This window comes from Podarcis raffonei, chromosome 4 (genome assembly GCF_027172205.1).
Source record: "Podarcis raffonei isolate rPodRaf1 chromosome 4, rPodRaf1.pri, whole genome shotgun sequence".
Taxonomy (NCBI): domain Eukaryota; kingdom Metazoa; phylum Chordata; class Lepidosauria; order Squamata; family Lacertidae; genus Podarcis; species Podarcis raffonei.
In genome coordinates this window covers 25,489,009-25,504,157 of record NC_070605.1, presented here as the reverse complement: position 1 = coordinate 25,504,157, position 15,149 = coordinate 25,489,009, and the positions used below count along the sequence as shown (strand labels likewise).

The following is a 15,149-nucleotide window of genomic DNA, read 5'->3' as shown; positions in this document are numbered from 1 at the left end:
ACATTTTATTCTGTTATGTCCTGACAAGGACATTTAAATGGCCCCTTCTCTGGGGCTTTAACAGTAAACCGACTCAACAAAAATAAGCTGGAAGTATGAAATGTCACCTGCTAAATTTATGTGCATCACACTGATGTTAAAGACCATGGGGCAGGGCCAGAAACAAAGCAGCCTTAGTAATATGGAGGGCACAGCTTGGGGATGGACCAGAGGCTGAAACTGGTGTAGAATGCAGCAGCTATGTTGCTTGTGGGAGCAAACTTCCTCCAGCATGCAGCACATTGCTTGTGGGTTTTGCACTAGCTACCAGTCTGTTACTAGGTCAAGTTCAAGGTGTTGGAACCAACATATAAGGCCCCATATGTTTCAGGACAATGTTACTTGAAAGATGGCCTTATCCAGGCATAGGCAAACCGGCCCTCCAGATGGTTGGGACTACAATTCCCATCATCCCTAGCTAACAGGACCAGTGGTCAGGGATGATGGGAATTGTAGTCCCAAACATCTGGTGGGCCGGAGTTTGCCTATGCCTGGATATAACCCGCCCATCTTGCTGGGTTTTCCAGTAGATCCCTGAAGTCTACAGGAAAGTTTCTCCTGCAAGTACCAAAGATTTCAGAATTCCGCTCCATGGTAACTTGGAGTAGAGGTATTAATATAGCCGTTCCTGTTCTGTTGAATAGCATCCCTATCAAGATTCTATAGGTGCCCACTATCCGCTTTCTAAAAAAAAAAAGGAAGATATTTTTCTTCCAACAGGCTTTCCCAGCTGAGTAAATGGGTCTTTGCAATGAGTGTCAATTTTGTACTGCTTTAGTTTTGTTTTAAATGTATCTGCTGGGTTTTTGTGTGTGTGTTTTTAACTGTTTTTTGCTATTTTTATTGTGACACTGTATTGAGACAGTTGTGGAGACTTTAATCAGTGAATTAATAACGATGGTGATGCAGACCAGTTTATAATCTGGTTCTCAGGGTAGTTAAACACATTATGGAACAGTGCATAAAGAGAACTTTGGGTCTTGAGGTTGTGGTGGCCATGGTCCTTGGAGTCCCAAGACATGCTCTTTATTGGATTGTGGTGAATAGTTTGATATCAACACCTGTGAAAAAGGGAAATTCTATGTTCTTTCCTGTACCCTTTCTCCACATCTGCTCTTGAGGCTTACGGGAACTCCTAGGACAGATACGTTGCAGGGAGAAGGGAGTGAAAGGAAGTTCTGTTGCACAAATGGAAGTCCTTCACTAACTGAACAAGTTAATGGAATACAGTTCAGAATCCCAAGGCACAGCTGGTGTAAAAAGAAGTGTTTCTTTCCTGATTTGTGAGGAGGGAAAGAACGAAGGAATCATCTTGGAGGATGCATACCGAAGGTGCATTAGTCTTGGCAGACCCAACATCCTGTTTTCTTTAGCCCTGCCACCCTTAAGAAGAAACAAGAAGCAGTCTGTTTGATTCCATTCAGCCTATTAAACTCACAGACCTGGTCAGCAGGCAGCGGCACATATTCACAGAGAGCATCCTACTTTATAACTGGGGGGAGTAATTGTTAGCCACTTAAAGAAGCATCTATATAGTACGTTTGGGTTGGGAGCCATACTTGTGTTCAATTCAGTTCTTTTCTCTTAGGTTTTTATTTTGCAGGGGAGGGGTTGCCAGGCAAACATGTACCTTGAAATGCAGGCTTACTTAGTTCGCACCTGCACCCTGAGAATCATAGAAATTGGAGAGTTGGAAGGGACAAGGCCCTGATACTTTTTCACAGTGATCTAAAAGTTCCTTGTTACACATGAGTAACACTTTCAAAAATAACATTTTGAATTTGATTTGTTAAGAATAGCTATGGATTTCCTTTCTCCTGCCCATTTCTGCTTTGAATTGCTAACAAAAATCCTTAAAACAAATTGATGTATTATCTAGCTGCTATTATGTGGCAATAAAAAAACCATAGTCCTGTTGTCTTTTTCAGTTCTGTTTGTCCAAATCAGATAAGGAACAATATGAAAAAGAAGAGAGACCAGAATCCCAGCAAGAAATCCTCAGAAGAGCTGCTAAAGACCTCCCAGTCTATACTACAACAACCTCAAGAGGTTAGCCTTCAAAGAATCCTAGCACTTTATAAACTCCTTAATGATGCTATCAAGTTTGACTGGATTGGGGCCATTCAGAAGGCATGATCCTTAGGCTTACATGTTTCCTCCCTTACTTCCGGATTCTTGGCAAACAATAGTTTGCCATATCATTTGAACCTGGCAAACCAGGGTTGGAGAGCTTGGTTTGGATGAAGTTTGCACCCTTGATTCATAGGCAAACCATAGTTCCCTTGATTTGGATAAACAGGTAACCTTTGGTTTTCTGAGAATCTCCAAGTAAGGAAAGTAACTGGCATGCATAAGTGGAAGAGTGGGGAGAGGGAAGGCACAATGGTGAGGTTCATACCTGTTAGTTCTTCTAATGAAACCATGGTTTAGCATTGTGTTTCAGCTAATTCACCATGGCGAACCATCTAGTTCTTCACATTGGTTTTAGCCTGTTTTATCTATTAACCAAGAGGCAGACAGGTTTTCTAAAGTAAAACCAGCTCTGGAATTGAACTTTGCATGGAGACGAAGCTGCTTGGGGAGAATTTAAAATACAGATATGTGCATCTGTAGCAGGAGAAGAAAGATAGCAGCTGCACTCATGCAATCAAAACTTGGCTTAATAAGCTAGGATGTGTACGAGTTGCACCTGCATTCAACCTCTGTGCTCCCACTTCACTTCTGCTATCACATGAGTGGGAAAACAAACCTTTTAACCATAGCTTCCCATTACGTGCAAACCAGGAACTATGGTTCATTTCTTCCAAACAAGGCAGGATCCGGAAGCCAACTTTAAACAATGGGTCAAGCCATATTTTAATTCTGCAGACCAGACCATAAGCACATAAGAAGCACCTTGTGGTTCAGCCATTGGTACATCCAGTCCAGCATCCATTTCCCAAAGTGGCCAACCAGGTGCCTGTGGGAAACGAGCAAGCAGGACCTGAGTGCAAGAGCACGCTTGTGTCATTGTGTCCATATGCTCAGCTTTCTTCTCCTGTCAAGATTCTATAGGTGCCCACTATCCACTTTCTGAAAACAAGGGAAGATATTTTTCTTCCAACAGGCTTTCCCAGCTGAGTAAATGGGTCTTTGCAATGAGTGTCAATTTTGTATTGCTTTAGCTTTGTTTTAAATGTATCTGCTGGGTTTTTTGTGTGTTTTTTAACTGTTTTGTTTTGTTTTTGTTTTGCTATTTTTATTGTACACTGCATTGAGACAGTTGTGGAGACTTTAATCAGTGAATTAATAATGATGCTGATGAAGACCAGTTTATAATCTGGTTCTCAGAGTTGTTAAACACATTATGGAACAGTGCATAAAGAGAACTTTGGGTCTTGAGGTTGTGGTGGCCATGGTCCCAAGACATGCTCCTCATTGGATTGTGGTGAATAGTTTGATATCAACACCTGTGAAAAAGGGAAATTCTATGTTCTTTCCTGCACCCTTTCTCCACATCTGCTCTTGAGGCTTACGGGAACTCCTAGAATAGATATGTTGCAGGGAGAAGGGAGTGAAAGGAAGTTCTGTTGCACAAATGGAAGTCCTTGCACTAACTGAACAAGTGGCCAACCAAGTGCCTGTGGGAAATGAGCAAGCAGGACCTGAGTGCAAGAGCACCCTTGTGTCATTGTGTCCATATGCTCAGACTAATGTTTAGATTACATTTATGTTTCGCTCATCACTTGTCCAAATGTGTCTCTTGCATTCTAGTTTTCGTCATGATAGCTTGCTTCAACCTCTGCTATATGTGAGCTACCAATCACCTTTACAGTACACTGTGTATTTTGCTAAAGCAGACTTGGCAGAATCCTGTTTTGAGGTCTAGATTACCTCTGACCTTTGGATTGCTAAACCACAGCTTCATATTTAACACTTTGATTTTAATGTTTAATATAGCCATAAGATACTGCGATAGATGCCAGCTCATCAAGCCTGATCGATGCCACCACTGTTCTGCCTGTGACCTGTAAGTACTTGGGGGTACTTAGCCACGGAGTAGGATAGACGTCTTCAGATTTATGCCTCTTAGTGTTGTCAGTATCAAGCACATGTTCACACCTGAAACTACTGTGTTATTTTTCCAGGTACAGGATGGTTCTCCACAAGAACAAGTTTCACCAGGGAGTTCCTGGTTTATACCTCATTGTCTTAAACACTATGCTTCTCTGCCTTCACTTTTGCATTCCTGTGTTCTGTTAGCACTTTTGCTGTTGTCTGTACTGCAGTGACCTGCTGGAAGATATCTGCTTGTAGTCATACACTTTAGATTTAGAACATGCTATGAAAATTAGATATGCATGTTTCACTTCATGGGTGAAAAATTAGTTTGGGAGAGATTTTTATTGGGGAAATGACTATAGAAGAGGAAGCATTATTCCCCCCTCCCCTTCAGCTTTTTTTTCATTCAGGCTTCCTTGGCTGCTTGACAGAAAGAGGGGGAGTGGGAGAGGAAAACAAACTTTTTTTAAAAAAAGTTAAAATCTAAAAAGAAAGGAAGCGGAAGACCTACACAACATTTTGCGTGGCTCTGTAGTGGGTGGGAATTTTGGCAACTGTGATGTTTGCCTGGATGTTGAAATGCTTTAACAGGCTTTGAAAGCTAGTGATTAGATATTCGGGGTATGCACAGGCCCCAGGCCTTGCATTGTATCTGATCTGCTTCTGAAACACTCTGTACTTTCTCTGTTTTGATCTGTGTTTCAGGTTCTCTGCCACTCTGCATACAATTAAGCTTTGCATTTTCCCCATTCACTATAATGGATAATCTAACAACAACTATAACATTCCCCTCTTTTGGCCAAAATAACTTACAGACACAGAAGCCCCTCTGGATAGATTAAACCTGCCAAACTGCAGACAAATACATCCAGAGGCTTGTGGAGGAGAATTAAAAGGGATGGATTTTTCTCCATAATTCCTGTTGGGTTTGTCTCTTCCTTACCTTAAAATATTTAATTAAAATAAATAATTAAGAGGTGGTATATTTTTAGAAACATGGCAGCTTTGCACCAGTCTTTTTCTGATTGTTGTTTGTGTCCTCGGGCCTCATGGTGCAAGGTTGTCGAGAAACCTCTTTGCAGGGTTCTGAAGAGCTCTGGGCTTTTGTTAAAGCAGAGGAACATAGGATTTTAAAAACAAAACAAAACTCAATGAAGCTTTTACTTTTCAAAAAATTCCCAGTTTCCCAGTTGTTGTGCTTTAACCAAAAAATAATAATCCATAGCCTCACTTCTTGCAAAGCCTGTGGGCCACCCTAGAGAAACAACAGAGGTATAGAAGCATTGTTATATGGCATGCGGGGGGGAGGAAAAGAGTGGCAGTGTGACCCAGAGCTTTGTGGGAACCTAATCTGACTCAGAGGATATAATGACATCATACCTTGACTGAGATGGGGAGGAGGCTGAATAACTAATTCAGCTTTTTATTTGACCAGTGCACACCTCAATTCGACATTCTTGTTTGGAAAATCCCCGTGTCATCATTAACTTTATTGGAAATGTCTTTCTTTTTTCTTTAGGTGTGTACTGAAAATGGACCATCATTGTCCTTGGTATGCTCCGCCACCCCCTTGGGTTCTTAATTTTTGTCTGTACAGAGAGAAATAAGTAAACCACTTCTTGTTGGCTGTGCTGCAGGATGAACCAAGAACAGGGATAACTAGGAGTGACTACCTCCTCTGGGGAAATTTTGATTCTACATTACTAGGAGTTGGTCTACTGGCAAAGTCTAAATGTATATTGGGTTTGATTGATTTTTATAACAGAATGAAAATGAAAATGAAATGAAAAACGAAATGAAAAATGAAAGCCTAAGGCTGCAGTCATATTCTGTTAAAATTAATGGGAAGTTTTATATTGGAAGAGGATTGTACCATAAAAAGCATTAATATTATTACGTAGTGACAGTTTCTATTGAATGGTTTTAATACTTCCCTTCAGAAGGATTAGAGTTTTAAAATAAAATCAGGTTTAGAGCAAAAAAGGATCACTAGAATGAAAGAGACAATTTGTGAATAAATGGGAACAACTGGACAAAAATTGTATTCATGTTTGCATAGTTAATAAGCAACATTTCAGTCATTTTTAATTGATAAAGGGATGGTTTTTAAAAATCAGTTTCAAGTGTTATGCATTGTAAAAGAGAGCAAACTCTCCTGACCTAAAGGGAAACTTTTTTTACTTTAGGCATTTAAGTTACTTCCAGAAAACAGTTTGCCTAATTCTGCTTGCAATGGCAAACCTAAAAGATAGACCCTTTTAATACCTGCCATTCTTCCATGTTTACTCAGCAGTTTTTCTTTTCTTTTCTAGGGTGAATAACTGCGTGGGATTTTCAAACTACAAGTTTTTCCTCCTGTTTTTATTTTATTCCCTCCTGTATTGTCTTTTTGTTGCCTCTACAGTGCTGCAATATTTCATAAAGTTTTGGACGGTAAGTGGTTTTAAAAATAATAATCATATCTTAGATATTTTATCTGTCTATTTAGCTGTCTGTCTCTGTGTGTTTAAACATCATGCATTTATTGTTGACATACCACATATAACCATCATCAGTTTGAAGCGGCTGAAGGAATAAAAACCTACCAATAGTTACCGGTAAATTTATTTATTTAATAATGTGTGTTTTTTCAGATTCACTAGAGCTGGAAAACTCTGGGACACTTTTTGCTCTGCATGTTTTAAGAGACCACATTATGTTCATATGACATTTATTAACTCGAAAAATGTCAACATTGCCCTCATCTAATTCCAAAATAATGATCTTCACTACTCTGATTGAGTAGCATTATTTACTTCATATTAAATCACTACCTGGAAATACAATATTATGAAGGCTGTAGACCACTGAGGTTTGTGCCACAAGAAGCCAAAAATGCCTCATGTTGCCAATGGCTGTGGACTTGCACCGTTGTGCTTCTGAAGAACATGGAATATAAGAGAGCTTCTTATTTAATGAGATAACTTCTTACATTAAAGAAGTCAGTTTTGATTTCAGAAAACAGTTTGTGTGTGCATGTATCACAAGTAGAAAAGGAAAATCTTTGACCGGCTCAGAGTAAATTTTCTCTCTTAATATTCCATGAGATCTTCTCTTGTGAGGATAAAGACACCCTTATAAGGGTTGGTTAAGCATAGAGAAATATGGGCCTTATAGAATCATAGAATTGTAGAGTTGGAAGGGACCCTGAGAGTTGTTTAGTGCAATGCCCTGCCATGCAGGAATCCTGCCCACAGCCTCAAACCACCAGCCTTCTGGTTAACAGCCAGGCGCGCTGATCCACTGTGCCACAAAGGGCTTTATTTGGCCATGCAAAGGATATTGTTAGCCATTTTGAGACTCCTTAGGGTAGTGATAAAGCGGGATATCAAGTCCAAACTCCTCCTCCTCCTCCTCCTCTTCTTATTCTGGCTTGTTTCCCATTACATCTGATTTGGGAAACTATGGTTACCAGTTTCGGAACAGGCCAGGATCTTAGATCAACTTTAAATGGTGGTTTACGATCCTAACTTGTTTCTAATTTGAAAACCACCGTTTCTAGGTTTGAAGATAATGGGGGAAACGATGGTTAACTGGAGGCTTATTGCAACCTCCTGAGAAGGAAAACAGTGGTGTGCATGCATGCAAGACTCACTCGTATTTCTTTAAGCTGAGCTAAATACATCTGAACTGAGACAGACTTGGCAAACGCCATCCAGTGAAACGTGGGAAGCTACTTTATATCAAATCAAACTACTGGTTTATCAAGCTCAGTATCGTCTACACCAGTAATAGCCAAACTTGGCCCTCCAGCTGTTTTGGGACTACAATTGTCATCATCCCTGTGTTGGCTATTTCACAATTAGTTGGGCTACAGTGCTGGGGAGACCACACATTCAAGAAACTCAAAAGTAACTTTTGCTTGGTTTAATAACAAATAACAAAAATAAAAACTCCTTTTACACTAAATTACATTATATCAATAAGTGTGACCCATCCACCAGGGTACTGAGAGAGCTACATGCTGCTCTTTATATACTATGTTGTTGTCGTTTAGTCGTGTCCGACTCTTCGTGACCCCATGGACCAGAGCACGCCAGGCACTTCTGTCTTCCACTGCCTCCCGCAGTCTGCTCAAACTCATGCTGGTAGCCTCGAGAACACTATCCAACCATCTCGTCCTCTGCCGTCCCCTTCTCCTTGTGCCCTCCATCTTTCCCAACATCAGGTTCTTTTCCAGGGAGTCTTCTCTTCTCATGAGGTGGCCAAAGTATTGGAGCCTCAGCTTCACGATCAGTCCTTCCAGTGAGCACTCAGGGCTGATTTCCTTAAGAATGGGGAGGTTTGATCTTCTTGCAGCCCATGGGACTCTCAAGAGTCTCCTCCAGCACCATAATTCAAAAGCATCAATTCTTCGGCGATCAGCCTTCTTTATGGTTTATATACTATACCCAACAGCTTAATTAACATAACATAACAGTACCGGCTATACTGCTTCACAGCTGTAAAACTAGGTCATGTTATTTGCTCTGACCCTTAAAGACATACACATCTTGTGAAACAATAATGAAACCTAAAATTTAAAGAAACCATTCAACACCCTGACTACTGGTCCTGTTAGCTAGGGATTATGGGAGTTGTAGTCCCAAAACAGCTGGGGGGCCAAGTTTGGCCATCACTGGTCTACACTGACTAGCAATTGTTCTCCGGGGTTTTAGATAAAAGTCTCTCCCAGCCCTGCCTGACGATGATAAGGACTGTACTTGGAACCTTCTACATTCACAGCAGATGTCCTGTGCGTCCTCACCCAGTGCTTTAAACGTGACGGGATGCATCCAAAATTCTGTGCTTGGCACCACATACACTTTCTGGGTTTACCAATTATCTATTAAAGAATCATAGAATTGTAGAGCTGGCCCAACCCCCTGCAATGCAGGAATCTCAGCTAAAGCATCCATGAGAGATGGCCATCTAACCTCTGCTCAAAAACCTTCAAGGAAGGAGAGTCCACAACCTCTCATGGAGACCGCTCCTGCTGTCAGAATGTTTTCCCTAATACTGTATTTAGTCTGAATCTCCTTTCTTGTAACTTGAAGCCATTGGTTTGAGTCCTGCCCTCCAGAGCAGGAGAAAACCAGCATGTTCCCTCTTCCATGCGACAGCCCTTGAGATATTTGAAGACGGCTATCATATCACCCCTCAGTCTGCTCTTTTCCAGGTTAAACATACCCACAACTACTGTTTTCAGTAACTGTAGTGAAAGTTACCAAAAGATATTAGAAGAAGAATTATATATAGCAATACATACAGTACAAATAAGGAGACAAGTGTCTCTGGGCAGCTATTAGTAATAGGCAGATAGAATCGTAATATTATTTCATGTGATAATGTAATATCAGTCAGTGGCTCTGAGATACTGGAACTGGTTAATCTAAAGATGTGTTTAATTAATTAATTAATAATATTTATACCCTGCCCATCTGGCTGGGTTTTCCCAGCCACTCTGGGTGGCTCCCAACAGAATATTAAAAACACAATAAATAATCAAACATTAAAAACTTCCCTAAACACAGTCCATTCCTGGTCGCTCTCTCTCTCTCTCTCTCTCTCTCTCTCTCTCTCTCTCTGTGTGTGTGTGTGTGTGAGACTCCCATTATTTTTTCAATAAACTACTAGATATTCTTGATTTCCTCCGTTTTTCAGATATGTGAGTTTTAGCTCACTAACATTTTGAAAGGAAACATGCTGCTTTCCTTTTAAATGTTTTTGAAGATACTTCTCCATCAGTTCTTATAAAGATACATTTTAAAGCAGTGGTTTCCAACTGGCATAACTTATCCAGGGAGTCAATGGCACATGCCTGCCAACTGTCTGGGGAATCCTGTTTTGGGACCAAAACACACAAGATTGCAGCACCCAAAATCATACAATTTTGGGTGCCATGCTCTTGCACAGGTGCATGGCCCAGAAAACATGCATCCCAGTTTTGCGCTGGGACATGTTGGAGGGTATGGTGGCACCATTCACATAACCGAAACTACCACACAGATGTCAACATTTTCAAAAACATGGGGTCTGCAGTACTTAGCTAATTGGGAACCACTGCTCTAAAGCATAGGGAGATCTGTGGCTTTTTAAAGATCCATTGAGAATGGTTTAAGCTATGATTTTAGAATTAAAGTGATATACGTAAGCAAAATGATAGGTATCTTGCCTGTACCCAAACCCACTTTTAGTTACATAAAAAGAACTAACCATCATACAATAAACTGAAGGGAGTCTCTAAATAACTCATTCTGTAATTCTGTAATAGTGGCAAGGACATTGTGCTTTCAAAATGCTCTGATTTGTAGCTGGGTAACAAATTTCCAAACCTCACATCACTATGAACATTAGCTTCCAAGAGTCTTCTTGGATCTATATAAAACCAATTGGCTTCAAGGCTGAACTTCCAATGTGGAAAATTAGAGAGAGCAATGTGTTAATCTTAATTTTAATGGTGTGCCTTGAGTCCACACCATTAAAATAAATTACCTTTTACTTCAATCTCATTGTGCAAACACAAGCTCACCTTTACATGTTCATCCACTGAATGTAGACTAAGGCCTCTTGCCATTGAATGCTGCACGCATAAGCCATTAACTTTCTAACAACGTTTTTACTGTTTCTGAACACCAGCCTTGAAGGGATAAAGCTATTTAATAAATTGTCTTTATTTGCACAAAGCTTTGCCGCAGGAAATCTGCTGAGAATTGTCCAAAGGTAAAATGCAATTTAAGCTGAAGTCTGTTCTGGTGTGCTCATTCATTTTTAATAATGAAACAAGATTATCATACTATTTTGTAATACTATCTGTATAATTATGTATTTTTAATTAATTGAAGATTATTGTGGAGAGCCAAAGAAGAAATTAGTACACTTAAATGCTGGTGGTAACTTAAATGGATGCTAATCTATGATGAGAGAATTTTACTTTTACCTTTCTATTTTAAAGGTCATCTTTTAGAAATAATTGGTTTTTCAAGCTATGTAACTGCTGCAATTAAACTATATTTGTTTCATGAGATTTTTGTAATCTGAGCATATGTGGAAAAACTTGAAACTGAATTAAAAATACACAAGACCTTTTCTCCTGAAATGACACTTCTACTCAATGTAAAAACATCATTTTAAAAAACATGCACATTCCCTATAACTTTCACCTTCTTACAGAAGCTTACATTGTATGTGGTGTGTGTTGGTTCACATGATCATGTGGCTACTTACAAATAACAGTGTTCAGTTAACTTCATACTGAACATCAGATGGGTGGGAGGAAGGCTCATCCTGCCCCCATTTCCAATTTTATAGTTGAATTTATAGTGTGTAGGCTTACTCTACATCTTCCCTCAGGCAGTTTATGTAAAGAAAAATACACATTGTAAACATCGTATAGGAAGTATAGCAGCACTTAGAAATCATACAGACACACAACAAAGGATGTTGAATGTGCTTTTACAGTGATACTCATGTACACTCTCTCACAAAGTAATGACAAGCCCTGTGACTCGCAGTTCTACAGTGGTTTCATATAATTTAGGTTTCTAAAATGTTAAATATGCTCATAGTAATGTTCGGATATGGTGATATTGGCTTTAGCTCAGAGAGGCAACTTTATAGAAGACCAGCTGTTGAACAGAAATACTAATCCCGCCTCCCGTTTTCTTCTTCTTCCAGAATGAACTGCTGGACACACGTGCAAAATTCCATGTTCTCTTCCTTTTCTTTGTGGCTGCCATGTTCTTCATCAGTATACTGTCACTTTTCAGCTATCATTGCTGGCTGGTTGGCAAAAACAGGTCAACAATAGGTTAGTAAACAATCTGCGGTATTGTTATCTATTCCAATTCCAAGAAACTCAACATTATTCTACTTTACCCTCACCGTTAATCCTGTGAGCTAGGTTCGTCTGAGCATGTGCTATTAGCTCAAGGTTGCTTAGTGTGTTTCATGGCTGTGCTTACTCATAAGCAAGTCCTGTTAAGAATCCCTGGAGTTTAGGATTGTACCCCTCAATCAACATATCGGTTTAAAGTGACTTACACCGTTCCCTGCTACTGGCCCTTTTAACTTCTTAAAATGCTTCTTTCCATCTTAGGTTGGCTGTTGTTAGATACAGGAGCTGGTTTAAACCATACCAAATGGAACCTCTTTACTGAAAATGTCTAATTAGTTGCTTCCTACATTTGTTCCAGCCGCTGCCTTTGTTGAATTTGGTCCGTGTTTTTCTAGCTCATTTTTTAAGAGTGCAATTTTAATGAAAACAACAACAACAAACTTTTATTTTGTAGACATTTTGCATTTTTGCTACTTAATGGCTTTAAAGGGTAAGACATGGAGGGTAAGGCTGTCAGTGATTACTAGTCTTAATGGCCATATATTACCTCCAGGCTCAGAGGAATTATGCCTCTGAATAGCAGTTGCTAGGGAGCACAAGTAGGAGAGTGTTGTTGTGCTGAGGTCCTGGCTGGGCACTGTGAAAACAAGATGCTGGGTGGGCATTTGGCTTGATCCAGCAGGGCTCTTCATATATTCTTAAGAGATCTGTCCTCTTTCCCACGTTTGTTTACTTTTGTTTTCTGTGTGTTATACAGAAGCTTTCAGGGCACCTATGTTTCGAAATGGACCTGACAAAAATGGCTTCTCTCTCGGATGCAGTAAAAACTTGAGAGAGGTTTTTGGAGATGAGAAGAAGTACTGGTTGCTACCAATTTTTACAAGGTATTCTTATTTAAATTTTATTCTTCTATTTTAAAAGTTATTAGAGTAAAATCTAGAGTTTGGTGATTTAGTGAAGCTAGCAGTCCTAAATACTGCTAAAATTGTAACTTGTATATTTCCTGAACAATGAACATACCTATGTGCTAACTAAATGATATATTGTCTGCTAAGACCTAAACTGCATTATTTTTAAAATTATTTTTGTGCATAATGTAGCCTGGGAGGTTGCATGTTCAATCCTCAGTATTGTGAGGTCCTTGTTCTGTACTGGGTATTTTAGACAAATTATTTAAAATATTCCGTATTTATATATACAGTGGTAACTTGGGATGCAAATGGGATCCGTTCTGGAGCCCCGTTCGCATCCTGAACGCAACGTAAGCTGCGACGGCGCATCTGCGCGTGCACGGGTCGCGTTTTGCCGCTTCCGCGCGTGACGTCATTTTGAGCGTATGCATGAGCAGCAAAACCCAGAAGTAACGTTCTCCGTTACTTCTGGGTTGCCGCAGAGCGCAACTTGAACACGCTCAACTCGAATCACATTCAACCCGAGGTATGACTGTATAAACCTTTTTCTTCAGGACCATGCCACTGTACTACATACCAGTTTTTCCTTTTAATCCCTCTGTATTCTAGACAGTGATTTTTGTTTTCTCCATTGTAACGTCTGTTGTTGACAAACATTTTCAGAACTTTGCAGTAGACACCTCTTTTATTCTACATAACTGTTTGTAAGTCTTGTGCATGCCTGCCTGGGAGTAAACTTTATTTGTCAAGATTTTGTTGCGTTTTTAATATTTTGTTGGTAGCCGCCCAGTGGCTGGGGAAACCCAGTCAGATGGGCGGAGTATAAATAATAAATTATTATTAGTAGTATTAAAATATACCTCCCAAGTAATATTCAGTAGGATTGGGCTTCATACATTTATGGTTCAAGTTAAATACAAATGGGACCATATCAAAGTATTTCTATGACTTTACAAAATAAAGCAGAGTCAAAATAGTTGGTCGTCATTAGTTCTTATCTGTGGGTATTTGCAGATCATTTGTACAACTGTCCTTTTTTAAAAAGTGGCATCTTTGCCAAGTCCTACTGTTAGTATTCCCAGCATGAGGACAACACTTTTTTAAAGGGTCTGTTTTAGTTGCCTTCCACATGCTAACAGCTGTGCTGTAACCTTGAACATGCAGAAATAACATACTGTCAAGGAATATAGGTCACTCAGACCTTTGTAAGAACTTTGTATTTAAAAAGACTGCCTTGCTTTGTGAGGTCAGCAGCCAGGTAGTTTCTACAGTAATAGCTAACGCCCCATGTTTTAGAAATTTAAGAGAAACCACAAGAAAATTGGATTTCAGTTCAAACTGAGACATTCAAAAACACTCTGGTGAACTCTTGAGGTTAAACAGACTGCATGTAATTTACTGATAATGCACATTCTTTTAAGTCTTAAATTTCCTACGGTCAAGCTTACATAGGTGTTTTGTGTTGTTCCAGTGGAGCACAAGCCTTTTTTTTTTATTTTGGAGACAAACTTTGTTGAACAAGTACATATATGCTTCCATGGTGTTTATACTAAATAAATAAACGTGCAAGTTACCTGCAGCTCTGAAATAAGTCGTTTCCTGCATAATATGTAGTGGAGGTTGCAGTGCTTAAAAGTTACTTAACCATCTGCTATACCAACCAGAACATTCCATTGTTTGAACAGGGTGATGTACTATCTACATTTACTGAGTCACTCAAATGTGCCACTTCATATAACTGTTTTAAACCCAGTGTATCCATTAGTGTTAGTTTTTAATAGCACGCTAGTTAGATGTCATGTCTATTTTATTGTTCAGTTTAGGGGATGGCTGTAACTTTCCAACACGCTTGGTGATTATGGATCCAGAGCAGCTTACTGTCTCAAGCCAAAATGATCCTGCTAAAAGGTGTGTGGTTTTTCTTTCACTTGTGTCTTGCTTCCTTTTATCTTACGTGTATCATTTTTACAAAGCAAGGAAAAATGCATATTGAAGACCACAGCTGTGGCCAAATGTGAACAGTCCTCTTTGTAGTCTAATCTTTTCCCTGCCTCTGCTTTTGACCCATTGTTCACCAGGTCTTAGCCTCCTTTTTTACTTCCCCACTCTAAACGTCCTTTGATGCTGATTGACTTTGAAGTGAGTTAGGCTGGAAAGTTTATTTCTTTTTAATGGGAAGTTCTTTATGTTTGACAATATTTATAGTGCAAGCATAGTTATGGACACCTTGTCCGTTTAAAATTGAGCTTTCTAAGCCTCATTTTTTCCTGCCTTCGTCCTGACCTGCCATATGGAGCTTTCAG

General features: G+C 39.6%; 1 protein-coding gene across 2 annotated transcripts in view; it reads left to right on the top strand.

Moving 5' to 3' along the window:
* ZDHHC20 (zinc finger DHHC-type palmitoyltransferase 20) overlaps nt 1-15,149 on the top strand; it is a 41,901-nt gene that overhangs the window by 21,244 nt on the left and 5,508 nt on the right. The window contains exons 4-11 of one of the 2 annotated variants that reach the window (XM_053385857.1): nt 1,968-2,088; nt 3,979-4,048; nt 5,600-5,632; nt 6,393-6,513; nt 10,786-10,821; nt 11,776-11,908; nt 12,693-12,819; nt 14,665-14,754. In XM_053385857.1, the coding sequence (XP_053241832.1) occupies nt 1,968-2,088; nt 3,979-4,048; nt 5,600-5,632; nt 6,393-6,513; nt 10,786-10,821; nt 11,776-11,908; nt 12,693-12,819; nt 14,665-14,754 (731 nt within the window). The remainder of the gene's footprint in view (nt 1-1,967; nt 2,089-3,978; nt 4,049-5,599; nt 5,633-6,392; nt 6,514-10,785; nt 10,822-11,775; nt 11,909-12,692; nt 12,820-14,664; nt 14,755-15,149) is intronic. The other variant, XM_053385858.1, reaches the window with a different exon arrangement.